This window comes from Syngnathus leptorhynchus, chromosome 3, assembly GCF_054491065.1.
Source record: "Syngnathus leptorhynchus isolate UIUO chromosome 3, UIUO_Slep, whole genome shotgun sequence".
Lineage (NCBI taxonomy): Eukaryota > Metazoa > Chordata > Actinopteri > Syngnathiformes > Syngnathidae > Syngnathus > Syngnathus leptorhynchus.
Window position 1 is genome coordinate 1,294,623 of NC_141197.1, and position 22,429 is coordinate 1,317,051.

The 22,429-nt window shown below is 39.3% G+C and overlaps 1 protein-coding gene across 5 annotated transcripts in view; it reads right to left on the reverse strand.

Moving 5' to 3' along the window:
• Positions 1 to 756: 756 nt before the first annotated feature.
• Positions 757 to 22,429, reverse strand: part of crtc3 (CREB regulated transcription coactivator 3) — a 34,277-nt gene continuing 12,604 nt past the window's right edge. For 2 of the 5 annotated variants that reach the window (XM_085907947.1, XM_085907946.1), the window contains 12 exons: positions 19,993 to 20,051; positions 13,174 to 13,236; positions 11,982 to 12,085; positions 11,361 to 11,411; positions 11,184 to 11,269; positions 10,571 to 10,620; positions 8,628 to 8,848; positions 6,697 to 6,932; positions 4,988 to 5,161; positions 4,795 to 4,878; positions 3,789 to 3,996; positions 757 to 3,559 (listed from right to left, as the gene is read on the reverse strand). In XM_085907947.1, coding sequence (XP_085764073.1) covers positions 3,354 to 3,559; positions 3,789 to 3,996; positions 4,795 to 4,878; positions 4,988 to 5,161; positions 6,697 to 6,932; positions 8,628 to 8,848; positions 10,571 to 10,620; positions 11,184 to 11,269; positions 11,361 to 11,411; positions 11,982 to 12,085; positions 13,174 to 13,236; positions 19,993 to 20,051 — 1,542 coding nt within the window. In that variant the 3' untranslated portion in view covers positions 757 to 3,353. The remainder of the gene's footprint in view (positions 3,560 to 3,788; positions 3,997 to 4,794; positions 4,879 to 4,987; positions 5,162 to 6,696; positions 6,933 to 8,627; positions 8,849 to 10,570; positions 10,621 to 11,183; positions 11,270 to 11,360; positions 11,412 to 11,981; positions 12,086 to 13,173; positions 13,237 to 19,992; positions 20,052 to 22,429) is intronic. The other 3 variants (XM_085907948.1, XM_085907951.1, XM_085907950.1) reach the window with 3 other exon arrangements.

Consider the following 22,429-nt stretch of genomic DNA (forward strand, 5'->3'; position numbering starts at 1 on the left):
CCACTTTGTTTCAAAATACCACCTTCAAAGCATGTGGGGAATTTTTCCTTTTCCTTGTTTTTTTCCCTGTTTGTCAATAAACCAAATACATCCAACTGGAGATTTTATTTCATTTCCAAATGATTATTTTTGTTGTATTTATTTCATTAATTTTCATGAACTATTATCTTGGACAGTTGATATCAAAAGCATAGGGGTTTTCAAAGTTTCTGTATTATTGTATGAATTAGATTTGATTTAATTGAAGTGAATGGTTTTCAAGAACTCTTGATGAACTTTTTGGAGCTATGAGATTGGATTAAATGATGCCAATTTTGTTTCGTGAGTCCCATCAGAATTATAATTGACAGCACAATGGGAAATACAATAAGACGTGTCATTATCACCATTTGTCAACTATCAAAAGCCCCAGATCAATTAAACTACCATATCAACCCTATCAATCCAAAGAATCTTCATTTATCGAGCTGGAGCTTTAAGAACAATGACAAGATTTCTCATTTGAAAAAAAAAGCACCTGGGGAAGGCCCTTTTCTGTTCCAACACGACTGTGCCCTAGTTGAAAAAGGAAAGTCCATAAAGGCTTGCTTCAATGCGTTGACCTCAACACCTTCAAACACATTTGGCACGAATGAGAACTGATTGGAAGGAAGGCAGGAACCTACAAAGATGAATGGTTAAAATGTTTACCTGGATACTAACATCTGCACCTTTACTGCCCTCTAAAGGTTAAAAAGGGAACATTACCAAGTGTCATTCTCAGGTACACAGTTATGACTTTTATTGTTTATATTAAACAAAAAGGGTAAGCACAAAACATATATTAAAAATCAAGACAGTTTATGTGAGGAAAATAAAGATGCAGATCAATTTACAAAATAAGTCCTAACACTAGTGGACATTTTTTAAATAACAGAACTGTACAGAATATGTAGTTAAAAGTAAGACACGCTCCAAAAAAGTGATACTAAGTGACAAAAAGAACCACAGGCAGCCGATACAAACAACTAAGGCTGGAGGGGAAGCAGTGGCTAGCTTGAATATAAAAAGTACAAATACACACATGTACTGTAAGGCAGCAGAAGGTAGGCATTGAGAGACAGCAAGTGAAAGAAAGCTGGAAATGGGGACAGACACACACACACACTATGGACAATTTACATTTTGACAAAAAGAAACATAAAAGTGGCTCCATCACTCACAGTGATCCCACTGTTTACAACATATAGCCAGTACAAATGTATATAAGCTCAAAGTAAATATTAACTCCAATACACAAACCCAGAGACCCCCTTCATTTTTGACAACATATCATAAGGTGAGGCTCTTTTGTACCCATGCATCACCCTTTTGGCTGAAAAGTAAAACACCGACAGTGCCATTAAGAGGTGTTCTAAATTTCGTGCCATTCCTAATGGCACTGCAGACACTCCAGTTCTCTAGCTGGTGACACCCTGCAAGAGCAGATTGGACAATAAACACTGTGGACACTGGACACATGTAATATTGTGACTTCACAATATGTTCTGTCCATATATATATTCCTCTATATATATATATATATATATATATATATATATATATATATATATATATATATATATATATATATATATATATATCTCACACACACACACACACACACACTGCATAGTGTACATGATGTACCTGCTCAACAGGTGGGGAAAAAGATACCCAGAAAACAATTGCATAGCTTAAAGAGCAAAGCCAGAACAATGCTGGATCTTTATCCTTTCGAATACTAAAAATATAGCTCTCTGAATTGCAGTCCCTGACTTTCAGTGAAACAGACAGCAGAGGCACTCAATGCCCAAAATTCTCTATATCAGCTGGTTATAAAAATCAATTATCTCCAAGTTCCTAAATATGATATATTTACGTATATGTATACTCTATTTTTATCATAAAAAATTCATAGTTTCTCAATTAAACTGGTGCGGGAAATTCTCATTAAATGAATTCACACGAGTGCCAACTTCACAATGGCTTCTTTCAACTTCTTTGGGTTGTCATGTAAAAAAAACAAACATTCGAGTAGGTCTAAGAGACGGTGGACCAATCAGTGCAAAAGACGTGAAGTGCAATGTTACATGGTGTCTCATGTCCACGTGAGTCGTCTGCGCTCGCTCGCTCGCTACCTCCTGTCAGCCACACACGGGGGTTTACTGTACTGCAAACAAGTGATCCGCAGCAGCGCAGCGGATGCCCTTTCTCACAACATTTAAGCACAGTGCAAGCGCCAGTACAAGTTGGTACAAAACTCAAAATACAATACACTGCTGTAATCATAATAAAAATGTTATTTTCATCTTTTAAAATGGATACATATATTGTGTCCCCCGCTAAGGGCATGTAGCCTTTTTGCAGCACATGACAATTTTAGCTCTTAGTTATGATTCCAAACATCTATATTTCTTAGTCACATGTACGTACTTAAAATAATGTCATTGTAAACAGTTTGCCCTTTTTGTTTTGTAGTAAAATTTAATCATACTAAAATTGCAACTTGTACATTCGTACATCTCTGCGGCAAAATAATCAGTTCTCTACTCCAAACATCTGTGATGCTTCTAATCTTTTTCCTCAAATGATTGTTCAAGGGGGTGAAGCTGTTTGATACCTCAGCTGGAAGGACGCCGATGTTTACTTCAATCTCACGCCACTGCTCCACCTTTCATCGGACATTCACTCACTCACTCACTCACTCACTCACTCACTCACTCACTCACTCACTCACTCACTCACTCACTCACTCACTCACTCACTCACTCACTCACTCACTCACTCACTCACTCACTCACTCACTCACTCACTCACTGGAGCTGTGTGAAAAGTCAATTGTGTGTTGGCATCTTTGCTCCTCTTCAGCACAGTAACGAGATTGCCATGGTATGTAACCTTGGCAACAATGCTGCCATGGCGACGAAGGTTGGCTGTGAAGGGAAGGGTGAGCGATGGCCCAGACTCCTCAATGGTTTGGTTCAAGACTTTTTGATTCAAGAAGCGGGCAAAGTAGCCCGGGGGATGGCTCCCATGACAACTCTGAGTTTAAGCAAGTGTGACGACGCTTTTGCGTGAAGCAGAACTTCAAACCAGGCTTCGACATCCATCTTCATCAAAAGCATGCGTATTTGTGTCTGTGTGCAATGCGTCCACATCATTCACATTTGATGATATTTTTAGTGGCAGTCAATGCATGCCCTTGTGAACACATGCATATTCAGATTCTTGCACTTTGCTCTTCATACTGCAAATCTGACTGTGTGCGTGCGCGCGCGCGTGTGTGTGTGTGTGTGGGGGGGGGGGGGGGGGGGGGTGTTAAACGGTCCCATTCAGAGTCTGTCACTGCGGAACGTATCCTCCACAGATGGGTCTGGCAGGACCATGTCGGGATCGCTGAGCATGCTCAGACCGTCCAGGCTGAGCGGCTCAATGTGCAGCTCGTCTTCCAGCGGGAAGCCTCCTTCCGAGTCGAAACACTCTGGCACTGTCGAGAGCACACCGCTGATGTCCTTTGACAGATTGTGGTTGGATTCATCTGTGGGGAGAAAAGGCCAGTGAATGCATTGCTTTGCCTTCCATTTTATGAGGCTGCTGCTGCTGCTACATTGGCCCTCTAAATTAAAGCGTTAATACATCTTAAATCAAAACATTTGAAATTGTTTCTTATTCGACATCATCCATTTGAAAACTATAACATTATTAACTCTCTTCTTGTCATCTTGTGTTTTTCTTTCAGTTGCAGAAGCCTATTGGTGAACACTCACCAGTAAGTATAATGTTGGGCAGTCCTCCGCTGCAGTTGGAGTACAGCATGTTTGAAGCCATATGCATGGGGTCATGCAGGTTGCCATGGCTGCCCCCGAGCCCTCCGATGGCCGCCTGAGAGTAGTACAGAGGGGACGGGGAGGGGTCGAAGCAAGATCCACCTGACGTGGAGCTCATCGCATTTTCCAACAGACTGAATTGGTCCGACTAGTCAGCAGATGGTCGGGAAGCGAAGGCAAAAGAAAACAAAACAAAGCATTTCAGTAGTCATGCGTCCTATAGTCATGAAAACATTGCATGCACTTCCTTTTGACACGAACGAGACAGGACAACAAAATGGGCTCACACAAGGTTTAAAAGAAGACAAGGAGGGCTGAGCAGGACGACGAGGCAAGCTGACGAGCCGGTCAGCGAGCATAGGTAGTGTGTCATTGAAAAAGACGGGCAGGGCCGCGGGGGTGCGTCAACTGGCCAGTACGGCAAAAGCAGAGCGGAGCCGCTACACGTTTACACTTCATAAAAGGTTGATAATAGTCCTGTGTGGCTATTGTAACAATATATTTACTCTTATTTTCTTATTTATTTCAAAAAATAAAAATGTTTGACTTTAAATTTCTTACGAAAAAAGTGTTTAAAAACAAGAGTTTAAAACTAAAATAAAGGTTCATAAAGTTCTTGTGCGGATATTGTAACAATATATTTACATATTTTTCTCTTTATTTTTTTATTTATTTGAATAAGTAAATGTGTTTCTGAAAGTCAGTTTGACTTTAAAATGTTTAAAAACACAAAAAAGAGTTTGAAAGTACAATAGAGTGTTAAAAATACAATAAAGGTTCATAAAAGTATTTTGTGGATATTGTAATAATATATATTTTCTCTACATTGCGGATCTTCTTCAATAAATAAGGGATTACTATGTCAGATAATTTTATAGACTTTTTTTTTTTGTCTCAATGCTGGTAGTTATTGACAGCCCAAGTGTGTCCATGGTTAAAGACCCACCTGGTATGGGAAGGATTTGTTTTGGCGACTGCAGAACTGTTGCTCCATGAATGAGTCACTAAAAAGTGGTGCAAAATTGTTGTGCTGGAAAGAACGGAATGTGACTTTGTTAAGACAAAGTGATTGATTTTTAACAATACAATGAAAAGTCAAGTGTGTAATATAGTCATAAGCGCACGGAGACAACACTGACTTGGTTTGGGTTGAAGTCCAGTGCAGTGTTTTGCAAAGGGGAAACAGGCTGATGTTGATGCTGGTGTTGCTGCTGGCAATGACGTGCATGGTCCACTGCATGCTGGGATTGCTGGTAGATTGGATAGGGAGGGGGTGGCTCCCTTGGCATGTTGCTGGTATCCAAAGCAACTCCCTACATAATAAAAAAGAAGCCAGTAGGGGTCACTGGTGAATGACTATAAGTTAATTAAGGGTGTATTCAGACCTGACTGTTTGGTCCACTTTTAACGGACGAGGGTTCGACTGTGATGCTGGTCCGGACCTTTTGTGCAGGTGTGAAAACGCGCAAACGAATCCTGGTGCGGATTAAAGAAACGGACCGAGACCCACTTTTTCAAGTGGTCTCGGTTTGCTTCCGAACAAACTCTAGTGCGGTTCGCTTCAGGTCTAAATCGGACAGCGTAGATCCGAACCAACAGCACAAATATGCGGAGCAGGAACACAGCGCGTAGGATTCGCATGTTTTCCTCCATTTGCGGGTCTGCGCTCTGTGTGCCGCCCTGGTCATTGCTGTCCAACGGGAGCAAAGATCATCACAAGCGTGGATGTGTATTCTTCACTTGCAAAATGTACAGTCTGAATAGGAACCGCACCAAATGAAAAAAATTAAGACCGGTTTTGGTCCGGACCAAACAAGCTGACTAAAGGACTTTCTGGTCTGAATACACCCTAAGGCTTCAAATATAGGCTCATCGGTTTACAGTGGGCCCGATGAAAAGGTTCTGAAACGTTTTGTTCGATGGACTTATGGCCAGAAATGTCTTGTTCCAAACAAGTAACTATTTGTTAACGTTATGATCTGACGGCAGCATTAGCACAGACTTCTCATTGATGACTTTCCAACTTGTGCACAAATTCAGATCACATCAACAAGCATGCTTGTGCTAGCGCTGTCTGCAAATTAAGTTCCTAACGGATAAATAAAGTAATTTTCACTTTGAGTTGAGTTGGAATGCAACAGAACTCCGTTGTAAATCAAAAGCCACCTCTAATGGTCGATGAAGTCTGACCCCTATAATATTTCACACCCTAAATAAAAGATTATATTGCTTCTTGCCATGGTAGAACTTCATATGCAAAGGCTGGATGACTAGATTGATAGTGTGTAGAATGTTTTGATTTTTCATTGTTCATTTCTAAGGCCCAAGATTAATTTCAATACTACATATATTTCTAGCATTCGATCTCATCAACATGCATTTCTTTTTTCTGCAGGTGTAATCGTAGGGCTAATAATCGTTCATTATGTTGAATATTGTTGCGCCTCATCCTACAATTTGCCGTCGTCGCTCTGCTATGGATATCAGGAGGAGACAATAAATCGGACAAAAATTTGCTGGACCACAGCACAGCATGTGTAAGAAAGGCAATACACTTTGTCACTAGAGGGACTAGTCCAAGTCATTTGTAATGACATTTTGCTTGCACCTTTGCTAAATAAATTGGTGGTAGACTTGCAGAGTGTGTTCTCGCTGCTAGATCGTAGTGTGCGTGCTTCAAAATGCACATTCTTAGGTCGTTGCATTCTATTAGCTCACCACTAGATGGCAAACTATTCAACACACCATCCCTCTTAAATCACCATGTAATGATGCTGTTAGGATTTGAGTATTTTCACGCTAATAAATATGATGTTACTCTGCTACAGTATTTATTCAAATGCCGTACCTGTGTGATGGGAGACAATGATGGGGACATGGTGGGAGACAACTGCTTCGACAGACCCCTACGCTGCTCAGCCCCAGGAGACAGAGTGAGGGGGCTGATGGGTGCTGGTCTTCGCCGAGGGGAGTTACCAGAAAGACGCAGTGAAGAATTTATGGAAGGATTGCTGAGAGAAGACTGCAGCTGGCAGTTGTTGAGGGAAGCTTGAATTGTGGGATTACTCAGAGAAGAGGAGAGGCCTGCAAAACAAACACATGTAAGACATCAAACTGTTGACTAGCCAGATTCAAATGGCTTCACTGAGTCATGTCGCATTCAAGTGTTGTAGCGTGGTTGGCCTTTGTACAACAGGTTGTCTAAATTAAATGGAAGTATGTAAATATGATGTGGCACTCTTACACTCATTATATTCAACATACTAGAGGAATCTTAGCAAGAGCACATTGTAACAATATGAATCAACAGCTTCGAACTTGCTTGCAAATGGTGTTCGCAATGCACCACTCATTAATGTTGGTAACCCCAAAAGTGGCATGACCCAGTAATAGTGGGTACCATTTGGAACAAAATGGATTGCCACAAATTCAACCTAGCATGAAACCTAGGTGACAGAAGGTCTTTGAAATTCAAGAGAAAATGTGGATGCTACAGTTTGATACACTATGTTTTACATTTCTGACATGCTTGCCAACACCATGGCAAGGACACCGGCCCATATTGTGTCAATGGGCAACTTTATTGTGTGACTGGGAGGAAAGTAAGACAGACCAAATGAGAAAACAGCCAAACAGAGTGAGAAGAAAAGAGCTCATTGTGGAACGCAATGGGTCAAACGCTTCTGTCTGCTCAGCCAGGCTGAACTGTTCTCAGCCACACATAGAAACAAACTACAGAAACTCAGAGGGAGGCATGGCAGCCAAAGTACAAAGTGAGAATGTTTGTGACAGAGAGATCATTCACTGAGCTTTCTGTAACACATGGTCGACTGAGAGAGATAAAGATCTCAAGCTCAAAAAATGCAAGCTGAAGTTTTAGTGCGACCCAATCCAGTTTGGCAGAATGGTTGGAAGGAAAGAAACTCACTAGTGAGCGTGCATGACAATCTTTTTAACGGTTATTTACAATAGTATAGTGATATAGTTCAAATTTGCGCTGTGATCCTTGTTCTGCTGTGCTTGTAATTGGGAGCCCTTTGCAGTCTGCACTAGCCAACGCATGACCCTCTTTCTTTTGAGCACAAAAGGGGCAGTAAGTACACTCCGGCATTCGTCAACAAACGTGGAGCAACAATGGCGACAGAGAAGGAAAAAAAAAAAAATGGCGACAGAGAAGGGAAAAAAAAAAAAAAGAAGCAATGGCTCAGTAATTTGGAGATGGTTTGGTTTGATATTTTCAGTAGGATATCCAAATACCAAAATATTCAATAGTTGCGTCCCCAATTTTAACGCATTTTACTTACATATTGTCTAAAAAAACAATTTTCAATCCCTTAAAACTAAAGAGCTAAAATTACAAGTTTATGTAATAGTGGCTTAAGTAAGCATCCATTCTAGGAATGATGGTGAGCTGAAGCCTATCGCAGCTTACTTTGGCCAAGAGACAGGGTTCTCGTTGCCTGTGACTTGCAGGGCATATGTAGGCAAATATTGATCGACAAATTAGGGTCTTCGCTAAGTTCACTTATCATGTAATCACAATTCAGAGTGTAAGAAAACATGTCACATGAACTCAAACACCAAAGTCTCTTCTGTGCTGCACACTACAGTAGATGCAGTCCCCCATCTACTGTCACAGTTCTCTGCAAGATTGGGTCGTTTACTGAATTAACATTTTTAGGGGCCTCTACGACAACTACGTGATGGGAATCGGACTAGTTCTCCAACAATACTAGCTTAATAAAAATTATCTTGTGGGACCTGTAAGCTTCAACTCACCCTGAGAATTGCTAATGCCAAGGTGCATCATGGCAGCTGGCAAATTTCCAGTGCTGCTACCTCCGCTGAGATTGGGGTATCCGCCATTGTCCTCGGGATCCAATGGCGTCACGAGAGGGGACGGGAAGTGCAGGTTGGTGAGATCGGGTAGGGAGCCTCCTGTATTTAGTGAACCCTGGTAGTGGGATAGCCCAAGATTTTGCTCCGGAGATGGGAAAATACTGCAAGGGGGAAAAAAAAACATAATTTAAATTATTCAACCTATTCATACAGGGCATTGTAATGGTTGAACCTATCTCCCAGGTGCCTGCGTACACAGGCCAGACAGGGTGGACTGTCAATTACAGGGCACACAGAAAAACAACCATTCAGTGACTTTTAGAACAACGAGCATTATCCTCAGTATCATTGTTTAATTAAAAGTGATTATTATATGTTGTCAGGTTGTGCGTTCCGCAAGCTACATAAAAACTCTTTTTTTTTTAAATCTCATACAACTTTAAACTTCTACACATTGGATGACAAGCATGCCATTTACAAAAGGAAAAATGACTCCGGGTTATGCATATTACAGCGCTATCATTTACAAAGTACAGTCATCCCTCGTTACTTTGCTGTTCATTTATCGCGGCCTCAGTTCATCGCGGATTTAAACAAATAAAAAGTAATTAAAAATTGAGGAATTATGGCACAAAAGTTGCCCACATGCTAGCAGAAGGCAGGGTGTGCTCACACAATCGCGGATTTAAAAAAAAAATAAAAAAATTGTAAGAATAAATCCAAAATTGAGGAATTAGGGCACGGACGTTGCCCGCACGCTAGCAGAAGTGATAATAAGAGTTCTACAAACATTTACAGTCTGTACGATAATAAAAGAGTTCTAAAAACATATATACAGAATGTACACTTGTACTTTGTTATAAAAGTAAAGTTGTTATAATAATAAAACAGTTCTAAAAATTAATTTACAGTCTGTATACTTTAGTTACATCTACGTATGTTACACACACATCATGTTTATATTTGTTATTTATATATTATTTCCTGTATGTTATTTATACTATTTAAATTTTTTTACATGTTTGAAACTATTCTTTAATTTTCTAATGTTAACATATGCACTTCTATGGTTTCATGTACACTTGTTGATACACAAAAAATCTACGTATGTTAAAAATGAGAGGGAGACACTTCTTCGCGGATTTTCACTTATCGCGGGTGGTCTTGGAACCAATTATCTGTGATAAATGAGGAATTACTGTATTCTGATTCATCTACATACGTACGCACAGTGGTGTGAAGAAAATGTATCAGTACGCATTTTGAAAGATTTCTACACTTTCATTTGCGAATGAGGACCACTGACTGTGAATAGTTTTCTGCCATCACCATGCACTATGCAGGTTGCTGCTACTCCCGAATTCCTGATGCAGTACCATAGTTCCTCTGCAGGTGCTCTGTCATAGGCTTTCCCTAAAGCTACAAATACACAACGCAACTTTTTCTCACCTTCGCTGTACTTGTCTGTCATTACCCTCAAGACAAATGATGCATTTGCGGTATTTTTCCAAGGCATTAACCCATATTGTTGCTCACAAGTACAGAAATAACTACTTTCTGTCCTGAGTCCAGCCTCTACTACTCTTTCCCATACTCCCAACTTAATTGTGTGGTTCATCAGATTCTTAAAATAGCCACACAACATATTTCCTACATTCCTCAGGCACGTGGTCAAAAACTGCAATTTTAGGAAAACCACAAGTTTTTGTTTTTTTTGCCACCTTGTGCATAACGGAATTAACTTTTGGTTTGAAAGTACCGATCACACACGCGAGGAAAAGCGGAAAAACAAATGCCTATCTTTAGCAGGCTTCTGTCACACATGAATAAGCAGATGTTGCCGAATGAAAAAATACACACCCACACACACGCAAAACACTTACTTGATACCAGGCACTTCACATGATTTAGGCCTTGACGCGAGGGATTGGGCCTGAAAAATAATTGTTTTCAATGAGAAAAATACATGGCCATGTATTAATTTACTATACTTCTTCCCGATCAACAATCTACTCAATTTTAAAACAAGAATTTAACCTGAATTTTTTAGATGATTTTTTTTTTCTGTAATTTTTCATTTTGCCCTGAACTTTTCTCTAGCCCATCAGGTTTTCATAACAATATTATAGCAATAATATAATATGTAATGTAGGAATACATTTACTGTGAATGACAATGCATGGAAGAAATGTATACTGTGCAAGCTTTTAATACAATGAAATTTGGAAACAAAAAAAAGCAATGTAAAAAATACATTAACGGATGAAAAAGCCATCTTTGATTAAAATTTACTATTGACCAGTGACATCAACCATACGGTTTTGCTGTATTCTCATGTATGTATGTATGCATATCTCTCAAGACTCCTGTTTTACAAATGTTGCAGTCATCACTTTGTACCAGGACATTTCTATCTGATCGAACCAAGTCTCATGGAGGTTTTCATACATGGGTTAAGTAGATTTTATAATTTATTAATGATACCATCAATCTCACCTTCTTGGCCTCCCACAGTTGCTTGGGGAGGGGTTTACTGACACCAATGAGACCTTCCTCATTAGGTAGGTTGGGGAACGAAAAAACTGCAGAAAGCATGGCATACTTGAATTAGCAATTCTCTGCCCAGTCATACTACCTATTACATAGATTGTTCGTAAGGAACACATTACTTACCGTCTCCGGACCCATCGACTTCTGCCTCATTCAGACTGGCTGGATGCCAGCCTCCACAAGAAACGCATGCAAACAAGCAGAAAAAAAATGGGAAAAGTAGAAAAAGTCAACTGTGATTACTGTCCTGTGGTCCCAAAATCAACTTTGATTTTATTTCCCTTTCAGATTTTGTTACGCTAATTGTTTCCCAAATTTCTCAAAAGTTAATAACCAAGACAAAAGTACCCAGTCAGACCAAGACAAAAGTACCCAGTCATAGTAGTGTTCAAACATATTTTTCATATATTGGAGGATCCCCTCCTCCGCTTGAAGCAACCCCTGTGTGGTTGCATGGTGAACTCAAGCAAGTGGGAAACACGGCGCCACCCGATGCTTTTGACCAGTCAGAACTTAGCATAATAGTGCTAAATCTATCAAATGAACATACAGCACAATTAGAATCAAGTATGTAACATTAAAATATTTTAAAATAAATCAGTTCACTGATATCGCATCTCATACTACGGTGCACTCAATGGTGTAAAAAATATAGTATCAATAAGACCTTTAAATCACAACTACAAAACACGTGTGATGCCCCGCATTGAGTGCTACGAGTGCCTCTGCGAGTGCAACTCTCACCATTGCGCTGCGGGGGACCTCGACTCATCTGCTGGTTTACGCTGAAGGGGTCTTGTGGGTTTGGGTTCATCGCACTTGTATGAAGAGCAGAATCTGAGTTGGTTCTGTGTAGGAGGATAAGGAGGAAAATATTTAATGTATTCTAGCACCTTGGACAGAGGCAGATGACTTCCTCGGGCCATAAATTCTGTGAGTTATTTTGCTTCCTCCGCATTAACCTGTATGCTCATGGTGACCTAATAGAACACAACAAACAATTGTGTAAAGCATGATGCCAGTGATTCTCAAAGGTACATGGGGCATCACACTCTAAAAAAACAATTGTATTATTTAATCGACACAATTTAAGGGTTGCTTGTATTAGATCTAACTTTTTTTCTGAGTAAAAATTCTCTGGGTGAAATTAACCATTTATTTCTTTTTACCGTTGATGACAGCGTCTGTATTGTGTTTGTGTGTTGTGTTGTGTTGTGTTTGAGTTTGCAATGACATTTTAAGTTCTTCCTTAATATTACAGAAGACTTGAGTTTCCAAAAGAAAGGACATAACTGCTGTTATTGTTGCCTCTTAAAGGTATTTTTACTTATTGCTGGGATTTTTTTAACGTAACCCTCGCACTAAATGAGCGAAAACTGTATTTCATCGAACATTGTGTTTGTTTTTCTCCCCTCTCCAATGGATTTTTGTCCATGTGTAACAAACCTACAAAATATGAATCAATCCAACAGACTGTTGAATGAACTAGGGTTTGTAGAAATTGTAAAATTGTTCTGAAAACAAAGGTTGGGAAGAGAATGAAAGTATTAAAGCGTAAATCATGATGCTGGATGCTAGCTTGTAGAATGCCTCGACTCCGAAAGCTGTTAGTAAAAGAAAAATAAGTGATTAATATCTCGGGTACCAAATTGCATAGAAGATCGAGAGACAATTGGGAGGAAAAAAAAGAATAAATTATTAAAAAAGACATGAAACTTGGTTGGCTTTCAGTGCTTTGGAAGAAAGAGAAAATACTGTGATGTTAGAAATAAAGAAGCACTTTCAACAGAATCAAAAAGCAAGACACGTTAGCCAAATGACATGGCAATTTGACAATTTTGGTCGTTACTTTATGTGAGCATGGGTTGAAGCAGAGACGAGAGACAGAAACACCAGAGACTAGAGCAAAGCGATGATAGAGGGTCAGAGAGGTCACCTGTTAAGTTGTGATATTAATCTAAAGCCAGGCCGCTTTTCCTCACTCCACGGGGGCTGATCCCTTCAAAAGAAACAAATGTATTTTTAAGTTAAGCAGAGACCTGTGATTGGAGAGAAAGTGTTTGTGAAGTGCATCTTAAACTGTGTCTGCCGTGAAGCAGAAAGGCCCCGGAGTGAAGTTAACGGAAGCGGAGTACCACAGATTTAAAGAGTCTTGCACAGCAACCCTTTGCTCCTTATACACTGTGGTAGGATACACATATATTCCTGGGATCTCAGTTTAGCCATACACAGTGGAATCTCAATTTAACAGACCCCAGAACCAACGGACTTCGGATTTACCAAACAGAATATAGATTGCAGTATACTCAAAAGTACGCTTTCTACACTAGTTGCATCCTCGTATGCACCAGTTCAAAAGGACCATGGCGTATGTATTCATATATTCAAATCATCATGTCACACATATTTGGATGAGCAATTATTTACCTTCCATTGAAAAGCATGCTAATTTATATATGGAAAGCACAAACAGTGACATGCAGAACAATTACCGTAATTTTCGGACAATAAGTCGCTCCGGAGTATAAGTCGCACCAGCCATAAAATGCACAATAAAGTGAAAAAAAAACCCAGATATAAGTTGCACCGGAGTATAAGTCGCACTTTTGGAGCAAATTTATTTGTCAAAATCCAACACCAAAAACAGACATGAACCAGCAACAACAGGCTAAACGATACGGTATGCTAACGTGACATATACACAAACGAGGAGCTGAGAACGGGCCTGACGTAACATTCGGAGTTGTTCAAATAAGTATTACATAAATAACACGTTTATCAAACCATCTGTGTCACTCCAATTAATTAAATCCATCGATCGTCCTTAATGTAAACAATGCCGCGTATGCGCCGCTGACATCGGACTCGTAAGTTGCATTTCTAATGATTTCACAGACCCATATAACGATATATAAAGTATATTTCAAATAACTATCATATAACAATATTATCAAACCATCTTTGTCACTCCTAATCATTAAGTCGATCGATCAAATTCCTCGTCCTTTATGTCAACAACGCCGCGCACGCGGCGCACAGATCTAGTATATAACTATATTGTAGCATTAACAAAGCACCAGGAAAGGCGTGGTTTTGGTAAACGGCTCTTTATTTAACAAACAAGAGTTCAATGAGCCAACAACTACTGAACTGTAACGATCAAAACATATACAAGTTGCTACACAAAATAAAATATATCAAATAACTATGACATAAATACGTTTTTCAAACCTTGTGTCACTCCAAATCATTAAATCCTTCAAACGTGGGGCCCTTTGTCATCTTCATCATCCCGTGATCGAATCCTTTGTCCTTTATGTAAACAACCGCCGCGCGGTGCCGGTGACGTCACTTGCAGTTTAAATGACAGTAATCCCTTGCTACATCGCGGTTCGTTTATCGCGGTTTCACCACATCGCAGATTTTTGAATTTTGAAAATTTGTGGAAAAAAATCACATATAAGTCGCTTCTGAGTATAAATCGCCCTCCACCCCCACCCAAATTATGAAGAAAAAAAACGCGACTTATAGTCCGAAAATTACGGTACATGATGCCTTCAAAGAGGCAGCGGTGTTCTCGAGAGAACTTTTAGGAAAAAGGCCTAGGATTTTATGAAAATGATTTACAACTCAGCTATTGAACAATCATGTTCTGTTTTTTGCTTAACCAAAAGCTGACTGATTTGGTACATATTACAATACTCCTGTACAAGGCAATTCAGCAATACTTTATTTCAATTTCTGTACTTTGGTTAACACAGCTATGCTGCGATACGATCTTATGTTTTGGATTTGTATCTAGGAACACAAACACTAGCATTTTTTAAACAGGGCAGCTCACACTTCAATAAAATGCAAAAAGAGTGACGACACAAAAAATCTTAAGAGGCAAACAAGGCATTTTAAAATCCCTCTCCAATAGATTGCCATCTCCAGGGAGCTTGGTCTGGGATTCCATCCCAAGAGAGGCTAGTCCAAGTACAGAAGGCCAAAGAGTGGTAAAATGAAGAGGGAGCGTGGGACTAGATCATGGTTTTGACCTTAAAGCAGACACACAACTCCTCTCCACAACTCAACACTGACAACAAGCTAAATAAAATAGGAATCAATCATAAAAATGATTCCTGATGCAACAATTTATGAGCAGAGTCAATCTTTCTACTCATAAGCCTCACTATGCGATAAGGCTGCTCTTTTCAATACCTCTGACGAGATATGATCTTAAGTTATCTGGAATTGTTAAACCAACCCTCTGTAGATTTCTTTTTGTTTTTTTAAGTATCATTAAGTAGCGCAGCTGCAACCAGCAGTGCATTTCAAGTCAATGATGTGCCGCAACAAAAACTATGTAAATTGCACTCGAACAAATCTCAGGATTTCCCAAACACCGGTAACGAAATGTAATAGAAATTAGAAAGACACCAACTGGGAGCACAAAGTTCAGTGTGCTCTCTGTTAACCAAAAATGATGACTTATGGTTGATTTAGCAATGCAAATTTGGAGCTTCTGAATGATATGAAAGCATTGATTGTTGTGCCATATTTTACGTTCTTCAACAGTCAGTGTTGATTGTAGGTAAAAGGATAAGGATTAGGTTTTTGCTATCTTTGAGCAACACGCAGCAACCTCTATGATGACAACTTTAAAGTGGTAACATTTCAAAAACTCCATTCAATACTATGATTGGGTAACGTTTTAGTACTTGACAGGTTGTTGAGCAAAGATTTGCAGGCTCTAGCAATGCAGATGTAAAAACAAAAAAAATCTTCTCTAGATTGCACTGGCTTTAACGCAATACACATGTGGTTGGTGTTGTAAACACTTCCCACCCCACAGGCAGAGAACCAGGCAATTATTCCTGCATAACAAAACAACCCTAAGATAATTTCCCTGGATGACTATTAGAGTGAACCGGGGATCCATTGTTTGGAAAAACCAGATAATGGAAAGCAGAAAAAAAGTAAATATATAAAGTAGAAACAAAATATTGTCTCAGAAGTTTAACAAGCTCCTTCTCTGATGCTAGGTTCTTCCGGCAGCCTACTGAAAGACGTGTCATATTTATTTGCTAAGAGTTAAGTTAGTAATCCATGAAATGTAAAACCACTGGTGCACTGCATCAGCGATCCACCTCTCTTTATCTTATGTGGATCCGCACAATTTGGCCTTCTGATCCGGTTCTGTGGGCATATGGCCCATTTGTCAGCGTTGTGAAAATCAGTTACATAACCCGATAACTAATGAACAAATGCCAGTCAACATAACCAACCATAGTACATGCCTTTTAGGAGGCAAAAATGAAACTACAGTACATTATGAGACACTGACAAATTGAATCAGCTTTTTGCTCAGTGAACTGTTTTCTGTTGAAATGAAAGGTTCATGAATCGTTATGTTATGAGGTGAGCTCAGTGGCAAATTATAAAGTAAAATAAAACTGTCATCAATGGTGACAAAATTGTGCTTGGGTAACATCCTTTCAACCAATTTGGAATGTATTGTGGATATGTTGTGCTTAGTAAGCTTGATTTATTTATTTAACTTGGCCAAAATTCGCAACTGAGTGGGAGGTAGCCATGATTCACACTGTGGCAACAATCTGCTACAGATCGGCACAGGAGGATATGTTTGCTCTGTCCAGCCCTTACAAATCTGGTGCCAATTACATAAAAAGTATCAATTAAAAACAAAACAAAACAAAAAGGTATTAAGGTTAATCTAAAATAATTGTCAGTAGTGAGGCTGCAACAAACTATTTTAATTGATTAATCTGTTGATTAAACTGGTCAACACACTTTTACTCAACTTTATAATCAGAGATCCAAGTAAAAGTTTCTATATCTTTTGGCACTTATTCTGAATCTGCGCTTGTTTTTTTTCTCTAGCATGTCCCCCAAGAAATCTGCAATTCCATTTGTAGAATTTGCCACAGATTTCATAAGTCTCTGCGTAATTGAAAGCAGTCCAAAGAAATTAAAGTTAGGTGTAGAATATTACGTTAACAATAAGCAAGCTTCACACTGAAGGGCGTGATGTCTTTAATATATTTTCTAAATGTGATCTTTTTCTGCTCTTGTTCACGTTACAATAACAAACTTGACAATATGAACAAAACACTTCCGCTATGAGTCACGCATGCGCACACAGCATGGCATTAGACGATACCCACAACAGACGACAACAAGCTACAGTGTTTATGAAAGTAAATATGGACCTCATATTTTTCTTCTATTGACAGTGGAGCAATGTGGGAGGAGGTAGAATATTTGCGAGAAATGTGGGGACCTTTTTTTTTTTTGCCTTCATCTTAGGAAGACATCTACTAAAGATGACGTCACAGGCGTGTATAATAAATGTATAATAAATAAAGTCTCAAAAATAATATGTGTATGTATTTACTATCATACTGCACACAGTATGATTATCATATCCACTTGAAGTGGATACTTTAGAACGTGTTCAAATCTTTGCTTTAATATTACTTGTTCTGCCTCAAACCCATTGTTTATTAAGGACCTTTCCACTTTATGTACATTGGAAATAAAATATATTCAATAAATCTCACCAAGACGGGCAAAGAGAATATTGATTTTGATGATTTTATGACCACAATGTTCCAGTGTTTTGGTTGAGCAAAAAAAATTCCTGAAAAAAATCTCACTACATTATTGCACTAATTTGTTTTATAATTGGTCATTTGAGGACATTTTTAATGCCCGCGGAAATTGAGCTATCTAGCACACTAGGTTTTCCTAATTGCGTTAAAAGGGCATTCAACCCGAACATTTGCTTTGGAATAATATGTTCTGTGCAGCCTAACTAGTTGTTCTGATTCAGGGCTCTAAGAAACCATGTGGTGGCTGCTAAAAGAGCTTTACAAAGCCTCACATTCACTTATTCATATTTGCAAGCATAAAACATCAATGTTTTTAGTTTAAAATGGTTGACTTTAACCAGGGGGAGAGGTTTCACAATTCATTATAAACATTTCAAGATCATTACCAGGCTAATTTACTATTTATTCAGCCATTCATTATCCAAACCGCTTATCCTCACAAAGATCATCTGCTTTTGTGTTAATGTTCATATCTGGTCTGAACGTAGAGATTCCGCGGATTACACGTGACATAAAGGAGCATGTTTCCGTTTCCAATAAAAATCAAAACCCCTATCGTTGGTAGACTTCCATGTTAGTGTGCTAAAACAGTTCATTGACGAAATGAGAAGTTAGTCGGCCCTTGACCCTTGATAGAGACGATTACACGGATGGACGAATAAACACTTCGCTGTCCTTAGTCGGACCCCCCCCCCCCACCCCTTTTGTTTTTTCGTCCCTTGTCCACATGATGAGCATTCGTCTGGGATGGACAGACAAATAGTTTCCCTGGGATGGAATGCTCACCTTTGGTAAGTCTTGTTATATTTGACAATCATAGCGTCTTTTATAGCAGTAAAATAAAAAACAATACAAGATAAAGCACATGCAAACCATTTTACGTTCATCCTTTAGGTCTTGTAAAGCCTACATTTTGTCATGTCTTAGGTTGCAGAGTGTAAATACATGCAAGATAATCTTAATCATTGGTCACAACACTTCAAAAAACAAACCTGTTTATGTTATGATGTATTTTTAGTCACATGGTACACAGAAACACACCCAATAATAAAATAAAACAAGACTGCTGTTTGGTTGCTCTGAATGTTTGTGAGCCAACCTGTTTTGTGTCATCACCAAAGACAAGTGGGTGTGGCTCTGACTCATTCTTCAGCACAAGCTAGTCTGTTGTTCTCAACACTGAGCATGGTAAATGTCTGTTTAGGCACTATAACGAAAAGCAAAAGCGACTAGCGTTCTGCCAATCAAGCATTGAAAACTCAAGAGTGAAGCAAAGACAGTAGGGAGGAACCAAGTTCAGCTTTTGCAACAGCAGTTCTTCCTTGTTAAGTGTCAACACCAAGACAAAGCTGCCTATACTGACTTCTAAATATGGGCAAAACCAGGTATAGTAAAAAAATGCTGATCTGCCAATATGAAAATCTGCCAACTCATATGTACTAATACAATATCACTGGTTTTAGGTGTAATCAAAAATAGTCTAAAGAGGGCATGTTCGTCCATTAAAATCCCATGATCAATGAGAGCAAGACCTTTTCAGACCTTTATATTGGTCGGCACTTTGTTTCCTAAAACATAAAATAGGATTTGTGAACAAACATTAAACTTACCAAATTGTGACAAAAGAGCTCCAGCCTGACGCCCACAATTTATGCCAACTAAGTATTACTTCTAGGCTTACACTGTTTTGTCTGGAATTTTTTTTTTTTTTTTTTACTAATTCCGGCTAAGATGGAGGGAGAGTCCACTAAGTATTTGCTCTAGGACAAAATAACATCCAACAAACGCAAGACGAGTGCTGTTGGGCTCTATCTTTCATGTTAAAGTCCATCCGTCACAGACCTTTACAGTAGAAACACATCTTTAGGGTTATCGCAGCATCCTGACAGTGAATGTCAGAAACAATGAAGGGCACCAGCAAGAACTGATAAAACCTAAATGACACTTCATCTTTACTTCATATTGGAGTATCGACCAGGGCGACCAGGGCGAGAGTGTCTGGATTAAAACAACAACAACAACAACAAAATAACAAATGCTGGTTTGCACAGAGAAGGGCATAAGGCAGAGACGGCAAACAGAAAAAAAACAAGACAGTAAAAAGAAGAAAAAGCATTTTTGTCAAATGAGACACTCACCTTCTCCAGTTGTTGTCTGGAGGTGGGGACAGGTACACGTTTCCATATGGAGAACTCTCTATGTGGGTTTTGGTCAAGGAAAATTGTTGCTGCTGGAAAATGAATGGTGTTGATAGTTAAATACATCATTTTGCCGTATCACTAAGAAGCAAATAAAGCGCATGGGGTGCAAGTAAACAATGTACCGTATTTTCCGCACCATAAGGCGCTTCAGGTTAATAGGCGCAGACTCAACTACGGGGGCTTTTCTGTACTTAATCCACACATAGGACGCACCGCATGCATGCCATGACTTAAGGTTAAAAAAAATAAAAAAACGTCACAGGAGCAAGGCTGTCAGTTCCATTGTACTTCTATTTAATCATGCATTGGTGTTGTATTCACATTGTTAATTGATATTAAATTTGGATATCCTCTGTATCCAAATTAAACAGTTGGGGAAGTTTGCCATTAAACATGCCAAGTTCCCTCGTCATCGTCTCGTCGTCGTCACATTGCTCCTCTGCAATGATCTGCAATTGTGCCTCGTAAGCTTGTCTTTTTGTCAGTGCCATTTTAGACGGTTCTAACGCTGTTTTCTTTGCACAAACGATAGTATTTATTTATTTATCAATAGTGGTGGAGGTATGTACAGTACTCTGATTGGTTTACCGCCCCAAGCTACGTAAAACGTAATATCCTCTGATTGATTCATCAGGTCTACATATTACGCCTGTATATTACGTCTCTGTGTGTTGGAAGTCACACAAATCAACTTTTCAGATTTTGGAATTTGGTCCACACAAAAGGCGCACCTTATTAAAAGGCACACCTTCTTTCCTTTGAGAAAATTAAAGGCTTTTAAGTGCGTCTTATGGTGCGGAAAATATGGTAAAAAAAATGAATCATCATTCTGTTGCTTTTAGTATTATATTTCAGTCATAGTCTGGCTCCACGTAGAGGTTGAGGGGTTCATTCCTTTCCTATGCCGTGAGACTTTTTAACTTGTATTAATTATTAATCTATTTATTAAGCTGGCTTGTGTTAGTATTGTCTAACTGCTGGCTCTTGAGTTCCCCCCGTGAGGCTGGTACTGTAAGTATGAAGTTCTGAAAAAGTTCTCCGCTAAAAGGTTCATTAGGACTCAGTTTTTGCCATGAGATCATCTTAATGTATTTGTGAATGCTAAATGTGGATTGAGAGCTGATGAATTTGCATGTATATAGAGTAAACAAAGACCTGATAGTGCTCATTATTTAAAACACTAGAACATAAACCAAATGAATGGAAAAAGATAGTTTTGCAGTTCCTCCACTTGAAAAGAACCAGAAGCGGAAACCAAGTCAAATGGCTTCATGTTCTTAAAAAGTCAATCGCCATTTTTGAGTGACATGCAGAAGTGAACGACGCACCGACAGGTCACTGAATCATTACTGTCCTATGGCAAGAGAAAACACTCATACTCATACAAATGCTATGGCTTTGGGGTTGTACTGTTAGATCAGTGGGCAAAATGTGTTACGTGCAAAAGTGACATATTGGGTGTGAAGGAAAAAAAACAAAAAAAAAACATCCACTGCATTCCTTCCACTTTGAGATCCTTTCTGTATCACTTGGCAACAAGTTAACCAATAAAAACGTGTTCCCATATTACATTGGAGGTCTAGAGAATATATTAAATATGAAATGAATTGCCTTGTGTTTTTCAGCGAGCTACTATTTTTGGGTTCTGTGAAGGCGTATTCACATCAGGCCATTTGAACGCGACTAGACTTGGCCGAGATTCACCGTTCATATCCTGTCCCACATTGGCTTAAGGCTCACATTGCTCATTTCAGCCCATTTAGGATCATTGTACATCTATACATTTCTTTTCTATACTGGTTGCAGGTAAGTTGACATCAGTTGCCTTAAGGCAAGGGGCGGTATACACCATGAACTGGTCACCAGTAAATGACAGAAAACAATGGCAAACCACAATTTACACAGATAACCAATGGCCAAAGTAGTAGTTTTTGGCCTACCAAGCATGTTTTTGGGATGTGGAAAGAAACCGGAGTGCCCGGAGAAAGCCCACGCAGGCATGGGGAGAACATGCAAACTCCACACAGGGAGAGCCAGAGGTGGAATTAAACCCGCAACTTCCAGACTGTGAGGTGGCCGTGCTAAACCAGTGCAGCACCGAGCCGCCCGTGAATAGAATAAATGGGTTGAATTTATGTATTGCACAAACGTCGATTCTGCAGGTTCTCCAGAACATTCAGCAAACGCATCACATTCAGCGTGAGCTTAAAACCTCCTACCGTCAATGTCCATCAGGCATACTGTATATCTTTTTCATCGTCTCTGCATCACTCCAATCAACATAACTAACTCTGTTCAAGAGACGACGACTTCCTACAATTGTGTAGTCATCACATTAATCTTTTTACAAACATACAGCTGCAAACCACACGTT